Source organism: Falco naumanni, chromosome Z (genome assembly GCF_017639655.2).
Source record: "Falco naumanni isolate bFalNau1 chromosome Z, bFalNau1.pat, whole genome shotgun sequence".
NCBI classification, from domain to species: Eukaryota; Metazoa; Chordata; class Aves; order Falconiformes; family Falconidae; genus Falco; species Falco naumanni.
Window position 1 is genome coordinate 7,956,312 of NC_054080.1, and position 16,606 is coordinate 7,972,917.

Genomic DNA, 16,606 nt, shown 5'->3' on the forward strand with positions numbered 1-16,606 from the left:
GCTGGAAAAATAATTTGCAATCAGTCAGGTGAAGTTTGTCATGGATTAGTCGTGGTCAAAATGAAGGGAAAATATTTAAAATGGTGAACAACAAACTTTCTAGGCTGCAGTTTTGCAGCAAAAAAACAAACGAGCAAACAAACAAAAAAAAAAAACAGAACACATGCCTGGAGATTTTTGAGAACCAGGAGAGGAGTATGAATCAACAGCGTGATGTGGCGACAAAGGAAGACGGTGACGTTTGAGGATCATTCAATGAAAAGACACAAGAGGCAATTACTTTATTATCACTAGTGAATCTCCTAAAAAAAGGGTATTGTCTCCACTTTGTGGCTTTGTCTCTTAAGGCCATAAAGAGATGAGAGGATTTTTAAGAAAATACTATAAATAATGGACCTGTGAATCATATTAGGTGTGTTTCATCCATCAGACAAACTTGACAAGTCCTCAACTATGACTAAGGCTCATACAGGAGCACCACAAGCGCTGCCACTGAGAGCGGAAAAAGTATCTTTGTTTTTCTGGTAGGGCTGTTCTGATGAGCTGTCTGGAGAGAAAGAAAGGACTTTTAAGTGCTTAGACATGTAAACAGCCTGTCAAGCTATCTAAACTCTGTCACTGGAATTTAATAAAAAATGTTGAAATTATTTGTCAAGAATGGCCAAGGTATGTGTGATCCTGCACTAGATCAGGGAGCCAGAACAAATGCCTGCAGGATGCTCTTCACAGCCCCTTTCTGCGTGATTTCAGCTTCACCACTATTTATTTATTTCTGAATGAAGTTCAGTCCCGTTTACACAGCCCAGTTTCACCTCTACTCACCTTTGTAATGACCCTTTGTCAGCAGCAGTAATTATGAGCAGACACCAATTACTGTAAAGATAAATAAAAACATCACATGAGGTCACTGGTTTTGGAGTCATGTTTTCTTCTAAGGAAATTGGTCACCTTCAGCCTTCCTCAAGAGGAAGCTCGTTGAGCTTGAGATGCTACAGGTACCTGTCAGCATCTGGTACCTTGACATGTAACTGCAGTACAACAGGAGCTATGACAGTGTCCTCGCACCTCAACCTGACCTTTATTTCCGTAACCCTGCTCACGTGATAACTACCGTTGGCAGCTATATATTACATTACATCTATGATGCATCTGGCTGTGATGGCTGCCTCCAACTCGAAAAGGATTCTGGGGAGACAGGTAACCCCACAACAGCCAAGGGCTAAAACAATGCACCCACCTAACCACAACACTGGTAGAGGTCTGACTCAAGCCGGGTATGAAGGAAACCAACTTCTGTAGTCAGTAGGAAAATGTAAGTCAATCATCTTAACCCATAAATAAAGGGCAGCCCAGGGCCCGCTGAACCCTCATGCATGGCAGGGTATCCCCATGAGCGGGGACACCCCTCAGGCATACTCTTTGAGGCTGAGAGATTCGTCGCCCCAACAGATTCTTGGTAAGTGACTAAGTGCATGCTAAACTTTGAAATCCTGGCTAAGTGGTACAAAGGACTGGCAGTGCACATATAATCCGGCAGCTAGAAACCATTGACCAACTCTGGGACTAAGTTTGGATCTATCCACACCACAACTCCCCTCTGAGAAGGATTCCGGAATGCAAGGGTGTCCTTTCTGAACCTCATGACTCAACGGGAGGGTCCCCCAACAGTCTTCTCTGGCTCTGTCCTCTGTGCAGTAAATAATCAAGTATACCTTGCCATCGAATCTTGTCAAACTGGCCACATTTACTATCAAACTTGGTTCAATTGCTGGTTTATACCGATAAAACATATTGCTGCTTCCCTCTTAGGAGTGAAGTGCATCTCTCCACCCGTGACACCAGCACACAGCAAGACACAGTTCTGAGACAAGACGTGATACCCACAGGAAAGAGGAAAGTGTAAAGAAATTTTTGGATAGGTTGGTGAGAGCCAGACAGCAAGAATGTGATTAGCCTCAGGTCCTCTGTCGCTGAGCCAGTGCTGATTTATCACCTAAGCAAGGAAAAGCCCTGCTAAAGAGCCTGCACAAGTAGAAGCCTTGCCCTGAACCGACTGTCCTTGCCCCCCTTGTGAGCATCATTGGTGAGAGCCTAAATGCACACAGATCACTGCTAGATAATTAGAACTAAAAAGCCTCACTTGACAGCTTCCCCGTGGAAAGAAACATTGCTGTTCAAAAAGCTGTGCATCTCCTGAGACCTGCCCAGGTGGCTGTGCTGTTCCCTGTACCAGCAGCAGCTGCGCAGGAGCTACAGCCGGAGTCTTTGGGTGAGAAACAGCTTCATGCAATCACAGCGTAAACACGCTGCAGTTTGTCTGCAGGTACAGAGCTCTCTCTCTGGCATATTCATACATGTGAGCTGTCGTCAACATATTGAGAGTATTGATATGCATATGCTACCGGCTATAAACATTGCACATCCTTCGTGCCCAGTCCTACAGAAACAGAGCTATTGAATCACAGAAAAATGTAGGCTTGGCTTAACTGGTAGTGTCAACATGAACATTATGAACGAATGTCAACACATTCAGCTGGTGAAGTGGGTGTAATGGAAATCTAACAAATAAAACCAGAGCTAAACAAGGATATAGTCTCAGAGCAGTACGGCTTCATTGTTCTGCCTTCACACATGCCACGCAGGAATAAACACCACGTTTTAGAAGACTTTTGCCACAAGCAGGGGTGTGTTTTATACAGCTACACACCACTGCAGCCCCCTGCTCAGCCTGTACAGCTATTTAACTGGCCCAAGAACCGCACCAGCCCACCTGAAAGCTAACGGTCGCATCCACGCTTTCCTAGCGGACTACAACAACGGCAACAACAACAAAAAAGAGTAAATTTCTTGTACTGACCGATTTTATTTCCGAATGAGGTACCAAGAAATCCACACAGTACGACTGAAATACGCGTAAGGCTCTGTAGGGACCAGTCAGTCGGGCTGCGGATGGGACCAGCGCTCGGGCAGTTCGCACAGCATCAGCCTCCCTGCCGGCTCTGCCCTCTCCGGGCCTGACACGGAAACATGCCAGACAGGTAATAGCCAGCCCGCGACACCCCCGGCTCCGCCACCGCCGAGGTGAAGGTCCGGAGGCAGCGCCCCGCGGCTGCCCACACGCCCCGCAGCGCGCAGCCCCGTCCCGTCCCCTCGCCGGGGCCACCGCTCCCCCGGGGCGAGGCCCCGCCGCCGCTAGCGCCGCACCGCCGGCTCGGGCACGGGGGCTGCCGAGGCGCGGGGGCTCCCGCGGGGCCCCGGGGAGCCGGGGGGCGCGGCGGCGCAGCGGGCGGCGGAGCGTGGCCCCCCGCGGCCCCTGGCCGTCGAGGCCGGGGCAGCAGCAGGCGGCGGCGGGCGCCGTGCAGCTCCCGCAGGGGCCCCGCCGCAGGCGGCGCGGCCGGTGCCGGCGGCCGTGGAGGAGCAGGCAGGCGTAGGGGTTGAGGGCGCTGCTGGCCGCCGCCACGATGCCCAGCGCCGGCGGCGCCTCCCGCCGCCCGGCCGAGGCCAGCCCCAGCTCGGCGGCGCAGCGGGGCAGGCGGCAGAGCGCGAAGAGCGCGGCCAGCAGCAGCAGCAGCCGCAGCGCCCGCGCCCGGCCCCGGGGCCGCCCCTCGCCGCCCCCCGCCCCGCGCCCCCCGCCGCCGTCGGGCGGCGTCCAGGCTGCGGGCGCAGGCCCAGCCCAGCAGCCCGGCGGGCGCCAGGAAGCCGGTGGCCGCCCCGTAGGCGGCGAAGGCCAGGCCGTGCCAGCGCGGCAGCTCCTCGAAGATGCTGCGGCAGCGGGGCCCGCCGGGGCGCGGGGCCGGGCGGAAGGCGAAGGCCTGGGGCAGGGCGAGGAGCGGGGCCAGCAGCCAGCCCAGGGCGCACAGGCAGCGGGCGGGCAGCGCCGGGCGGTGCCGCTCCAGCGCCAGCAGCACCAGCCCGTGGGCCGAGGCCAGCGGCCCGCAGCGCTGCAGCAGCGGCAGCAGGCGGCAGGCGGCGGCGCCCGGGGGCCCGGCGGCGCCGGGGAGGTCGGCGGCCAGCGGCGGGAGCAGCGCCAGCCCGCAGCCCGCCAGGTCGGCCAGGGCCAGGTGCCCCACCAGCAGGTCCCGCCGCCGGCGCGGCCCCCCCGCACACTCGCCGCAGCACCAGCCCGTTGCCCACCAGCGCCAGCAGCAGCACGGCGCCCGCGCAGGCCGCCCGCGGGACGGGGCGGGAGGGGGGGGCGCCGGGGGCGGAGAGGTTCAGGCCGCGGGGGAAGGGGTCTTCCGCCATCCGGGCAGCCGCCGCTCGGGCCGCCGACCTTCCCCGGCGGCAGCGCACCGCTCCCCGGAGGCATATATAGGGGGCTCGCCGTCATACGGCACCGGGGGTGGGCTGCGCGCACGGCGGATCGCACGCCCCCCGCCTCCGGCACCCGCGGGCATCTTTCGCCGGCGAGCATCGTCCCCTGCCCGGCACCGGCGGGCGTCTTCCCCCCGCGGTCCTCAGCCCTGACGCCACCCGGGGCCAGCAGTCCTCATCCCCGGCACGGCCCGGGACCGGCAGGCGTCATACCCTGACAGCTCTCATCCCTGACGCGGCCCGGGACCGCCGGGCATCTTCCCCTTTAGCGACCCGGGACCAGCCGGTATCTTCCCCCAGCACCGGCCGGGACTGGTGGGCATCATCCCGCTGGTGTCCTCATCCCTGGCACAGCCTGGGGCTGGCAGGGTCCTTCCCCACAGCTCAGTAACCTCCTGCCTGACCCCGCTGCCTGCCCTGACACCCCCAGTGAGCATCCCCTCCAGAGGACAGCTGGGGTGAGCGGCAGAGCGTGGGGGGAGCAGGGGGTCATGTCTCTGTTTGCTGTGGTCTACACATGAGAGGTGTTGGGACCCAGGCCAGCCCCTGATGGCTGCCCATACTGACACCCACGTTCCCGGGGCACGTGGGCCCCACACCCCCTCCCAACGAGGGAAAAAAGTGTTAGAGCAGGGTGCAGCAGTGAATAACTACGACTCACAAACCCAGCTGTATTTCTAGCTGGAAAACCAATCCTTTTGCTGCTCACAAATCCCTTTCCCACCAGATGGCCCTTGGCTGCAGGGACGCCTCCGTCCAGCATGGTGTGTGGTGACTCAGAAATCCTCAAAACAGCCAAACTCTTAAGAAAACGTTAGGAAAAATGTAGTTGAAAATCATCTTGAAGTGTGTTTGCGGGGGGTGGGGGGGTGGGGGGAGGGGGTGGGAAATAACCATTTCTCTTTTTGATTGAAGTGTTTTTACTTCCATTGCCAGGTTCTGCTCTGGTACCTGTTGGTAGCCCAAGACACTGTCATGGGACCTGGGGGGGGTGTTATGGGCCATCGTACTCCTTGTCTTGTTTGAATAGATGATTTGGAACATGGTCATCAGCCTGGAAAAAACAGGAACAAGCCAAACTGATTATTATTTCACCTTAAAGTCTAATGGAGAGTGCACTTTGCAAGGGGCTGTGAGAGGGCAGACAGGCAAATTGCCTTTTTAATGTGCTTTTGATAGGCAAGTGATGCTCACCAGCTTAGCTCTCTCCAGAACCATGCTTCGTGCCCATGGCTTTGCTGTTTAAAGAAAGGGAGGAAAAAACAGGTCTTTGTTGGTCTGTGTCCAGCTGCGGAGGCTGTGTTCTCCCAATGGCACCAAGCTGGGAGCTGAGATGGAAGAAGTAAAGGTGACATTGACTGAAAACCACTTTGGAGGTCTGTTGCCCTTCCCTTATGCTGGGTCCTGTCCCTGACTGATGACTCCTCTCGGTGAGAAACTGCAAAGCCTCCTGTGGGGTCTCACTGCCTCTTGGCGTGCTCTAGGTTGAAACTTCTCATGTTCCATTCGTTACTTTGCAGGTAAACGTCCACCTCATGGATGAGAAAGTGGCCAATAGTCGGCCTGCAGTGAAGGGGTCTAGTTACAGGTCTTCTGTGAAGGGGAGTCCGTAACCATGCTCCTTTTCTAAGGGAAGGAAGTCTTTTGCCACCATGCATTTAACAAACTCAGTAGCATGTTAACAAGTGTACGTTGTCTCAGAGTCTGTCTTTTGGAGGACCACCTATGTGCCAGGGCAGCTCTTAATCTGCAGTTGGCTGTAGATAAGCATGCAAGTCTTATGCAATGTGAAATGAAGCTGTTGGCTATTGATTGCTTGCACCACTTGGGGCCATGTGGGGTCTACAACGTGCTGACAGGCTGGGCTGCCAGCACCCTAGCCCGGTGGGAGGTGTCCCTGCCCATGGCAGGGGGGTGGAACTAGAAGGTCTTTAAGGTCTCTTCCAACCCAGACCATTCTATGATGCTCTGGTAATTTACGTATACAAAATCCAGGTTAACAGTATAAATATCATTACTAAATGAGCTGGAGGTTTGGTGCCAGGTGTTATTTTCATACTGGTTTGGACATACATATGTCCAAATATGTTGAAATATGAGACCCCATCTACAGTACTGTGTCCAGCTCTGGGGCCCCCACCGTAAGAAGGACATGGACTTGTTGGAGCAAGCCCAGAGAAGGCCACAAAGATGCCCAGAGGGCTGGAGCACCTCTCCTGTGAGGACAGGCTGAGAGTTGGAGTTGTTCCATCAGGAGAAGAGAAGGCTCTGGGGACATCTTAAAGCAGCCTGCCAGCACTTATAGGCAAAAGGGGCTTATAAGAAAGATGGGGAGAGACTTTTTAGCAGGGCCTATAGCAACAGGACAAGGAGGAATGGTGTTAAACTGAAAGAGTGTAGATTTAGATGAGATATCAGGAAGAAATTCTCCCCGTGAGGGCGGCGAGGCGCTGGCCCAGGCTGCCCAGAGCAGCTGTGGGTGCCCCATCCCTGGCAGGGCTCAAGGCCAGGCTGGACGGGGCTGGGAGCAGCCTGCGCTGGGGGGAGGGGGCCCTGCCCGGGGCAGGGGGTGGGACTGGGTGGTCTTTAAGGTCACTTCCAGTCCAGACAACTCTATGATTCTATGATACATGTATACGTGTGTGTGTGTTGAGGCATGTAGATATGTGTGTGTGTGCGTGTCTATTTTTATGTGTGTATGTGTAGAGACATACAATTTTTTTAGTGGTGCCTTGTTCCTAACTACAGGCTTTTGCATTTTAAGATTGTGACCAGTTTGGAATGTTTATAGATGAAGTCAGCCAAAAGGTAATAGTAAAATTTAGGGATTTCCTGCTCCTGTTCTTGTGGCTAGTTTGCTGTGTGCTATGCTTGTTTTCTTAAGAAAACAGGCGTGAATGCTTTGTTGGATCGTCCCATGAGTCTGACAGTGACGTTTCACTTTCTAGGTAAGACTGGGTGGAAGTTCCTGTAAACTGGAAAGCAGAGAATTGGTCCTTATGGTTGATCATGTGTAAATCAGATAAAAACTGGCCCTGAAAACACCACACCATTACTTACACCAGCGTTCCTGCTGTAACAGTTTATTAGGAAACACGCAGCTGCTGATCCTGAGCAAACACATAAGGCAGTGTGCGGCTCTGAGCAGGGTTTTGGTCCAGCGTGTCCCACGTGGAGGAGGCGGTGGTGGCATGGGCTCACGGGGAGGATGGTGGCAGGGGGAACCCGGAGCTCTCATCTTCTTATCAGGCCAGCCCCAGCGTGTCCCTGGTCCTTATCAGCCCTGGCAGAGCTGGTTCAGCCGTGCTGAGCCTCCATACATCCTGCCTCTGGAGCTACAGGGGCTGGCCCTGCTGCCTCCTATGTGCACATAAAGAGGGGTAGCGAGGCAAGCTGTTGCGTATGTGAACAAGGCAGGACAGCTGCAATAGGCACAGCTGAAGAAAGGCAATGCTGGATCTCATTATTCTGAGCCTCCATTTCTTCATCTGCTTTCTCATCTCCTTTGCAATCTGGCGTGGACCTAAGGTACCGTGTGGCTCTTCGTGGTTCTACACACCCTGCAGCAGGATTCCCCCCGTGCGTGGTTCCCCTTTGGCCTCAGCACATGAAAAGACCTTTTTTGGCCTGATGTTCTGAAGGAGCAGGGTGGCGTGGTTGATCTGGGAATCGGGGGATCTGGAACACAGTAGCTAATTATCAGAAAATTTTATAGGAAGGCAGTTTTGTGAGCATGTCCTCTGCTGGGAGAGGGAGAAGCTATCAGACATTTGAAATACATATGAGGAGGGAGGGAAGTACATAAAGATTTGCTGAAAAGGCCAGCTTGAATATGACTTCTTAATAAATCATTTTTCCCCCTTTTGCAGGTGAAACTTTTTAGCAAGTTGTACCAATTTGTATTTCTAGCCATGTTATTTAGAACACTATTGGACTTCTGTGTAAATGCTACCCACCGCATAGCTAAACTGTATGGTATTTCATATTTGCATTTGTGTCCTTATGTATTTGTTTATATAAATTTGTGTCCTTGTGTATTTGTTTATATAAATTTATATCCTTGTATTTGTTTTCATATAAGTTTTGAGGGGAGGTGGCAATTAAAGTGCAGAGTAAGTGAATAGTGATTGAGAATTTATCTTGCCTCAGCCTCAGGTATCAGGTTTGCAACAGCTGGCTCTCCTAGTCCCTGTTCTGTTAGGGAACACGTTGGCCGAGCGTTATCACCAAGCTCCTGTGCTTTGCTTCGTGTGCATGGTGATAGTCTTTTACAAAAAATTCTGCTCCTTTTGCCTCACGTGTTAAGTGGATAGGGGTTTTCTCTGGGACTGAGATATCCATTGTATGTATAGAAGTCCAAATGTGAACTGCTCTGTAAGTGGATTTTTGATATTTTTTTTCTATTTTCAGGATGTGGATTTGCACAGCTCAAGCACAGGAACAGTTGAAATGGAGCCAGATGGTCTTATATTAATTGGCAAAGAAGATGATATAAAGAAGTCCCAAAGAACAACAGCCAAAGTCAATGGCAGAGAAGTTGTTGTTTTCTACCATGAAGGGAAATTTCATGCTATGGACTCCCGCTGCTACCGTAAGATATTTGCACGTGTGATCTCAATGTTGCAACTATTAAGCATAAAATCTGCTGCATAAATTAATACTGTCCTCTACCATGTTTCAGATGAAGGAGGCCCTTTATGTCTTGGAGAAATAGAGGTACGTAAGCAAAATAAAAATAATATAGTGGCATACAGTCATGTGGAAACTCAAATGCATTTTTTTGGAATACTTTCATCTGAACATGACATCAAAAGAAGTGGTTATATATGTAAAATTACAGACAGCCATGCAGCCAGATCACCAAGCATGTCTTTTGCCCTAGAGATTCTTCCAGAAGAAGGAGCAGAAGCTGATGACTTGCAGGCGGTTCTTCTTCTTCTTCTTCTTCTTCCTTCTTCTTCTTCTTCTTCTTCTTCTTCTTCTTCTTCTTCTTCTTCTTCTTCTTCTTCTTCTTCTTCTTCTTCTTCATCTTCTTCTTCTTCTCCTCACAGGATATCAATGGTCAAGCATGTATTGTTTGTCCTTGGCACAAGTATAAAATTACTTTGGAAACAGGAGAAGGATTATATGAAGGAATAAACCCTTTGGATCCATCACCAACACCACAATGGCAGTCAAAAGGAGTCAAACAAAGGATTCATAAAGTCACAATAGACAATGGAAACGTTTATGTAAGTCCTCCTGATTTGTCCGTAAGCTTTGACTCTGATTATTTTGCTGACAAGTACAAAAATGGTGGTGATTTAGCTAAGGAAAAACAAAGCAACTCACAAGCAGCAGAGTAACTTGTGGCCAGAAAGCAGAATCTGGGTGAATGCACCGATGAAGAACCATTGTAATGAAATAAAAATGTACTGTGGCCGTGAAGATTGTCTCCAGATTACATTCTAGTGTTAATGTTATGTTAAAGCATTGAAACATGTAGAATTAAGATAAGAAGCTCTGCATTGTCAGAAATGTGACTGATCTTGTGCCAATGATTTTTTTTTGCACTTGCATTTCAAAAGGACTATTTACAGCAGAGTGCTTCATGATATTTGATATTTTAGAAATCCTATTTTGCTAGATTATTTTTTTTTTAATTTTTAGGAGGGAATGTAGTATATCACTGCTTATAAAACATATTACATAATTAAAGATAAATAGTCAGGTGTAAAGGTTATATTTATGTACTTAACAGTTTATAATGACAATGTCTTTGATATAAATGACATGGAAATTTTAAACTTTTTAGATATGTGAGCAATCCTGAATGTTTATTAAGTACCACAAAGGGAAGTACAAAACCTAAGCATATTTTAGTGAGCTTTTTTTTATGCCTATTTGGGTGTTACTACCCTGAGTCCGTGGGAATATTTCTTTTCCTTCTCAATTGAACTCCTTTTGGTAGTTCGTCAAATGATGTGAAAAGTATTTGTCAGGTATAGTTTATTCTTCCTGAGTCTGTTGGATAAGGAAGAAGCTGTTTGGTATAAAAACCTGATACATAATGTAGTGGCTCTTGTTTGATTTTATTTGTTGTAAATACAGTTTTATGCATTTGAAAAATGTTACGTTTATGTTTAGAGTCAAAAGTTAGGTTTCTGTGTGCGCATTCACTGTATAATGTCAAACCCGCGTCGATAACCCCTCCAAGAAAGTTTCCTTCCGAGCTGTGCTGGGTTGAGGGGAGGGCTGGGCTCTGGGGCACAGTGGGGTCTGGAGTGCAGGGTTGCCACGTGAAGCTCAGCAGCCTCTCGCATGGCTGCAGTTCTTTGGGGTGTGTTTTTCTGTGATTTGTGGGCTGTTTACAAAGTTTGGTCATAATCAGTTTCAGTTTGAAGTTTACCAGTCTTAAGTTTCTCTTGTGCATCTGGTGGCTTGTATTGTTTTTAATGTATGTGAAGATCTTTTTAAATTTAATTTAATGTAATGTAATTTAATTTAATCTATATTTTTATTTATATTTTTTATTTTATTTTTTAATTATAATGCATGTTGGTCTGTGACAAAGCCATTGTTCATATAAATGTGTTTTAAAGTACTGAGGCATAGGGAGATATCAGAGGAAAACATCTGTGTCCCACTGATTGTGATGAAAAAAGCAAAGAAAATGCAATTTATTTCACCACATTTAAATTTAGATGTCCACCTCTGATCATGCCTCCTTATGTTGTTTTCATGGTCAGTAGAGAGAAGTGATGCCTTCAAAGTGCTGTTGAGCTGACCTGCTTCAGGTTTGTGTTTTATTGTACTACAGCAAAAAATGCTTGCTTCCTTCTCCTCCTCCTCCTCTTCTCGCTGACCACTCAACCAGCCAGTGCTGATGAGACCAGATGTGAACATGTCTGCCTCCCATCAGACGAGTCACGTCTTAGTCATCTGCTAGAAAATACTGTTGTGTACTGACCAGTTCTGTGGTGGTTTTTGTTTGTTTGTTTTTTAAAGGAATACATAAACTTCTCCTCTTGCAGCCACAGGGTAGATGGCAGGAAGGTGAGGCAGGTGGGGGGGTGATGGAGCTGATCGTCCAAGAGGCCTGGAACATGCATCCCTTTGGGTGGTGCAGAGTGGGATGGAGAATCACTTCCCTTCCCTTCCTCCTCACCCAGCTACCTGCACCTGGAATGGAACTTAACCGTGGATGTCTTGTCCTATTGAAAGGCATAGATCATATAAAAGGAAAGTGTTGTAAGAATCTTCGGATATACCTGCATCAGCTTCCTGTTTAAATTAATAAAGATGCAGTTCAGTTTAAGAAAGTACCAATTATCAGTGAATATGCTGCTGCCTGTATGACATTTAGCAGATTGTTAGTAATAGGAAGTTTTACTTGAAACTTTCATGAACATGTTCATATTGGCAGAAGAGTGCTCAGGCTTTTGCAGAATTGAATTTTCTGGCTAAAATCCAGCAAAGTGTTTAGTCATATGTTTACTGTTAATTATAACAAATCAGTGGAACTGCGTGTCCAGGCTTAGATAAGTCCCTTTTCTTCAGTACTTCTCAAGCATAATAACTGTTTGCAAGCTTTTAAGGTGTTTTTGCTTGTACTTTAAACATGTTCTGAGGGAGATCACAATTTAGCATCTGAAGTTGATCCATTAGTTTGCTTTCCCCTCAATTTTCTTGTTGATGATCCGGAACAGAGAAGGAACAGAGAACTATTAACTCAGGTGGTTGTGAACAAAGGAGGGAGACTTGGCTGGCTGTTAGATTTTTATTTTTTCTTTTTTGGCAGCAAAGAACAAAACCTATGGCTTGCTAAAGTTGCTACCTTTAAAATAATATATACGCTATTCCATTTTATTCGCCTGAGCTTTGAAGTGCTAGAATATGCACCTAATTTGAAAATACCTTAAACGTTTAATGTCCTGGGGTTGGGTATTTCTGAGTCTCTTGTCCTGCCAGCCCTTTCTGAGTCTCTAGTTATACTGATCTATCCTGTGAAGACGTGGAAAACATGGAAACATGGGGGTTGTCCTGAAACGGAGACAGTCAGGGGACTGGTAGGGAAGCATAGACGGGCAGTGTGGGGGGTTCTTGGATGTGATAGGAGAGCAGTGGGAAGTGAGGAGTGTCCAGAGGGGTGAGAAGAGGAGGGAAGGAGGCTTCAGTGGGGAAAACCAGAAAAGGCAGCAAAGAGCACTTTTGGGAGCAAGGAGACTAAAGCAGGGTGGGGGACCAAGAGGTGCAGAGGGAGCTGCTGGTGGGGGCAGAGGAAGGCTGGCATGTAGCTGTTTGCAATCAGAGAGCAACAGCAGGACAAGGAGGAAGACAGGAGTGGTTAAGGTGGTGAGGCTGAGGCGGCATTTAAAAGACAATGAAGAGGCAGAGGGAAGTCGTTGTGGGCAAGAGACCGAAGAGTCACTGGCTGTGTAATTAGAGCTTCCTGGAAAGATGTGTTAATGAGAGTGATGTTCAAATCAACCTTGCAAATCATTCAGGAGTGGTTTGTTGGTGATAGTTTTGGGGGTTCAGTTTAATTTGACAAATGAGCAAAACCCATCTGTTTTCCTATCATTAATCAGCCAAACAGAGAAATATATTTTGTGCTTTGGACTGAAAATTTTCATGATGACTCTGCAAGACATTCAGGCTCTGTAAGCTGCTTTCACAAACAGCTTGAACAGAATAAACAAGTTATATTTATCCTATCATGGAGCCATGTTTTAATGTAAGACAGGTGAAAACTATGACTGTAGTGGTTTGAACAGCAGCTTGAGTCTTACCCTGATGTAGCTGCACCGCAAACTTTAATTAGACAATATTGTCTCAAAGGCTGATGGTGTGCATTTACCTTCTGCCTTGTTTTGCACATCCTTGACTTCATTTAGTGCTGCACATGAAATAAAGGACAACTTCAATGTAAAAAAGTGTTATGAAGTCAGGATTGAGAAGTTCATGAACATACCCTATATGGAGCACATACATCAGTGAGAGCAGTCTTTACAGGGCAGGAGATCACACTAGGCTGATAAAAATGTCAGGTGCCTAGGAAAACAACTTTTAAAACCCACCTTTCACTGTTGAAGCCCTTTTCAATAGATTTGTATGGTTCCTAAATTCATGCTTAATTTTGGAATGAGATCAGGTCTGAAATTTGCACCTGTGCTTTCTGATATGATTAGGAAAAATAACTCACATTTATTCCTGCTGATCGCACAAACATGGTCTGCGGGAGTCAGCGCTCACCAATTCCCAAGTGTCCCATCGCTCTGCCCACTTGGCTTGGCACCTGCTTTTGAAGGTTACTGGAGGAAGCAGGGGGTGGACAATGGATATAATACTGCTGGAGAGGTACTTGAGCCCCTGGCTGTGTGTGGGGAGAGGGGACACACGTGGGGAGACTACCCTGTGCTGGCAGTGCTGTGGGAGAGCCGGTCCCACACTGTATCTGACCCGTGGGGTCTCCCCCGCCCCAGCTGCACCTGAGGCACCCGGGGTAAGTGGCTTTCTGCCGCGCCAGCACATCCAGCCAGCTCTGCCAAGCGGGTATGCTGGCACCGTGCCGAGGGCGTTGGGATGCAGGAGTAGGTGAGGCTTAAAGGGGTGCAGTGGTTTTGGTTCTTTCTTTGAATGCTACCCAGAAAATGTTTTTTTAATGTGGTGTTAATTCAGGCAGACTTACTGATTTTGTTAAGTGGAATTTTTCACTGGAATGGAAGAGTTAAACACAGTTTTCATCGTCTGACATCTGTAATTTTACTGAATTAGGCTACAAGCGAAAGTGTTGTTTGATAGGAGACATTGCCTCTGCTCACAGATCTCCTGCCTTGATTTCAATTAATCCCCATTCAAGTAAAACCTTTCTTTTTTATTACAGTGTATACTGAACATCCTGAAAAAAATGCATGCTCATTTGGCACAGATAGCTCCAGGAAAAACTGCATAATTCTGTAGCTGTATTTTGGCCCAGGAAAGAGTGGTGCAGTGATGACCTTGCCCTGTATTGGTTATATGGCCTTGCAGTGCTCCTGACACCATACTGGCCTGACACCCAAGAAACACCAGCACTGTCATCTGAATTTGAAAAGCAATAGATGTTCAGGACAAATAGCATCTCCCAGGAGGCTGTGTCACCTTGCAGTGCTCATGGTATTTTTCATGGTGCTCAGCACTAAAGAAAACTTGAAGCTCACCATCAGTCTGGAGATGCAGGTGTTCACATGAGGTTTTGTTATCACTTTGCAGAAGTTATCACAAGCAGAAAGGAGGCTTAGTATTAACTACATTCATGTGCGAGGCCAAGTGCAAGGTCCTGCCCCTGGGTCAGGCAGCCCCCGGTACCAGTACAGGCTGGGGGTGAAGGGGTTGAGGGCAGCCCTGCCCAGAAGGACTTGGGGGTGCTGGGGATGAACAGCTGGACATGAGCCGGCAACGTGCGCTCGCAGCCCAGAAAGCCAACCGTGTCCTGGGCTGCATCACCAGCAGCAAGACTGGCAGGTCAAGGAAGGGGGTTCTGCTGCTCTACTCTGCTCTGGTGAGACCCCCGCTGCAGCGCTGCATCCAGCTCTGGGGTCCTCAGCACAGGAAAGACATGGACCTGTTGGAGCGTGTCCAGAGGAGGCCATGGAGATGCTCAGAGGGCTGGAGCACCTCCCCTATGGAGACAGGCTGAGGGAGCTGGGCTTGCTTAGCCTAGACAGGAGAAGGCTCTGTATATTGCAGCCTTTCACTATATAAAATAAAGGGGGCTTGTAAGAAAGATGGGGAGAGACTTTTTACCAGGGCCTGTAGTGACAGGACAAGGGGCAGCAGTTCTAAACTGAAAGAGGGTTTATTCAGGCTAGATATTAGGAAGAAATTCTTTCTTGTGAGGCTGATGAGTCGCTGGCACGGGTTGCCCAGAGCAGCTGTGGATGCCCCATCCCTGGAAACATTCAAGGTCACGTTGGATGGGGCTCGGAACAACTTGGTCTAATGAAAGATGTCCCTGCCTGTGGCAAGTTGTTGTACTAGGTGGTCTGTAAAGGTCCCTTCCAACCCAAACCCTTTTGTGATTCTGTGATTTTATGTAATGTTGTATTCCTGGTTATTTTTTCCATTGCTTTTGTAATAGCTGATAACTGATTAACTTTAACTATATAGACAAAACATACTGGCATTTAAAAAGATGGGCTGCTGCTGCACTGCTCTCTTATCCCAATGTGCTTTCCTTCTGTAATTTGGACTATGCAAGCTTTAACAGACATTATCTGATAATTTCTCTGGACAACTTTTGCAAAATTTTTCTTTGCTGTGCAGAATGGAGGAGTCCTTTCTGAGGACATTCACCGCAGTAAAATACAGTAAGTCAATAATATTGCCTCATATAGCCTGCATTTTCAAATTTTATCAGTCAGCTCCTTGGTAAGATTAATCACACTTCATGGCTGTGAAACTGAAGCAGAACTTAATTTGGTATAGGTGAGTATTCCTCTAGAAAAAAAGTGTAAGTACTAAAAATGAAACAAAAGTAATACTAAATGTGTTTCTGGCATTTACCCGAACACTCTCCCTGTATCTCCCTATTGAAAAATGGAAACAAGGAGGAATCCAAAAGTTCCTTCAGGCTAAACCAAATAAACCTTGTCTTTTCAAGTTCAAAAGCAACAAAAACAGAGCTGTTCCAAATCCCCTTCCTGAGATTTCAGATAAGCGACATGGCTTATAGAGGCTGCCCCTTGCTAAGGCAGCAGTTATGCTCTTTAGCAGTCGTTGCGGGCTTTTCAGTGACCGAAGCATTTGAGCCACTTCTAACACGTATGAGGCTGCTTCCCACACCCTCCCTGTGCCTGGCTCTGCAGAGCTCGCCGGGAGCAGCGGTCAGGACCTGAGGGGATGGTGTACTCCTTCACAGCCCCTCACTGACTTCTAAAGGAATCTGTGCACCTGTGAGGAATGGTGGTTCCTGCCGTGGCCGCAGTGGTTCAGGTGGTTGACAGCAAACGCTAGACATGCACGTGGAGGGCCTGTGCCCGTTCCTCAGGTGACTTTGCTCAGGGTATTTTGCAAAGGGCTGTGTGGCAAGGCTGGGGTCCTGTGGTGCTGTTTGTGGACCTGCTGCAGGGTAGCTGGACATCCATCGCCAGGTCCGGTACAGAGGATGGGGTTCCCGCGGAACCCTCCAAGTCCCTTTATAAAGGAGCTGAGGGTGGAAAGAGTGACAGTGAGAATATCAGTTTATTTGGCCAAAGTTTTTCCAGGTCAAATGAAAGGTGCAACTTCACCTTGAGACCCCTGACAAACTCGCGGTGTTTAACATAAAACA

At 48.6% G+C, this 16,606-nt stretch overlaps 2 protein-coding genes across 3 annotated transcripts; one reads left to right on the plus strand and one right to left on the minus strand.

The window, feature by feature from the left end:
- Nucleotides 1–2,800: 2,800 nt before the first annotated feature.
- On the minus strand, nucleotides 2,801–5,155 carry GPR150 (G protein-coupled receptor 150). The gene is given in 3 exon segments (XM_040580073.1): nucleotides 2,801–2,808; nucleotides 3,617–4,074; nucleotides 4,076–5,155. Coding segments are annotated over 3 exon segments (636 nt in total). The 5' UTR covers nucleotides 4,246–5,155.
- RFESD (Rieske Fe-S domain containing) lies at nucleotides 2,864–10,364 on the plus strand. Of its 2 annotated transcripts, none has more exons than XM_040580636.1 (4): nucleotides 2,864–3,038; nucleotides 8,725–8,905; nucleotides 8,996–9,030; nucleotides 9,366–10,364. In XM_040580636.1, exons 2-4 carry the CDS (start codon nucleotides 8,764–8,766, stop codon nucleotides 9,657–9,659), a joined length of 471 nt encoding a protein of 156 aa, XP_040436570.1. In that variant the 5' UTR covers nucleotides 2,864–3,038; nucleotides 8,725–8,763; the 3' UTR covers nucleotides 9,660–10,364. The 2 variants fall into 2 exon arrangements, with proteins under 2 accessions (XP_040436570.1, XP_040436568.1); XM_040580634.1 differs by lacking the exon at nucleotides 2,864–3,038 and adding an exon at nucleotides 7,542–7,842.
- Nucleotides 10,365–16,606: the final 6,242 nt, after the last annotated feature.

What these genes read in the sequence shown, in the direction of transcription:
- RFESD (XM_040580634.1), top strand. Translation starts at nt 7,765, where the DNA reads ATGCTGGATCTCATTATTCTGAGCCTCCATTTCTTCATCTGCTTTCTC. An exon ending in CAATCTGGCGTGGACCTAAG is followed by an intron (nt 7,843 to 8,724) that starts GTACCGTGTGGC and finishes TTCTATTTTCAG; the next exon opens with GATGTGGATTTGCACAGCTC. An exon ending in TATGTCTTGGAGAAATAGAG is followed by an intron (nt 9,031 to 9,365) that starts GTACGTAAGCAA and finishes TTCTCCTCACAG; the next exon opens with GATATCAATGGTCAAGCATG.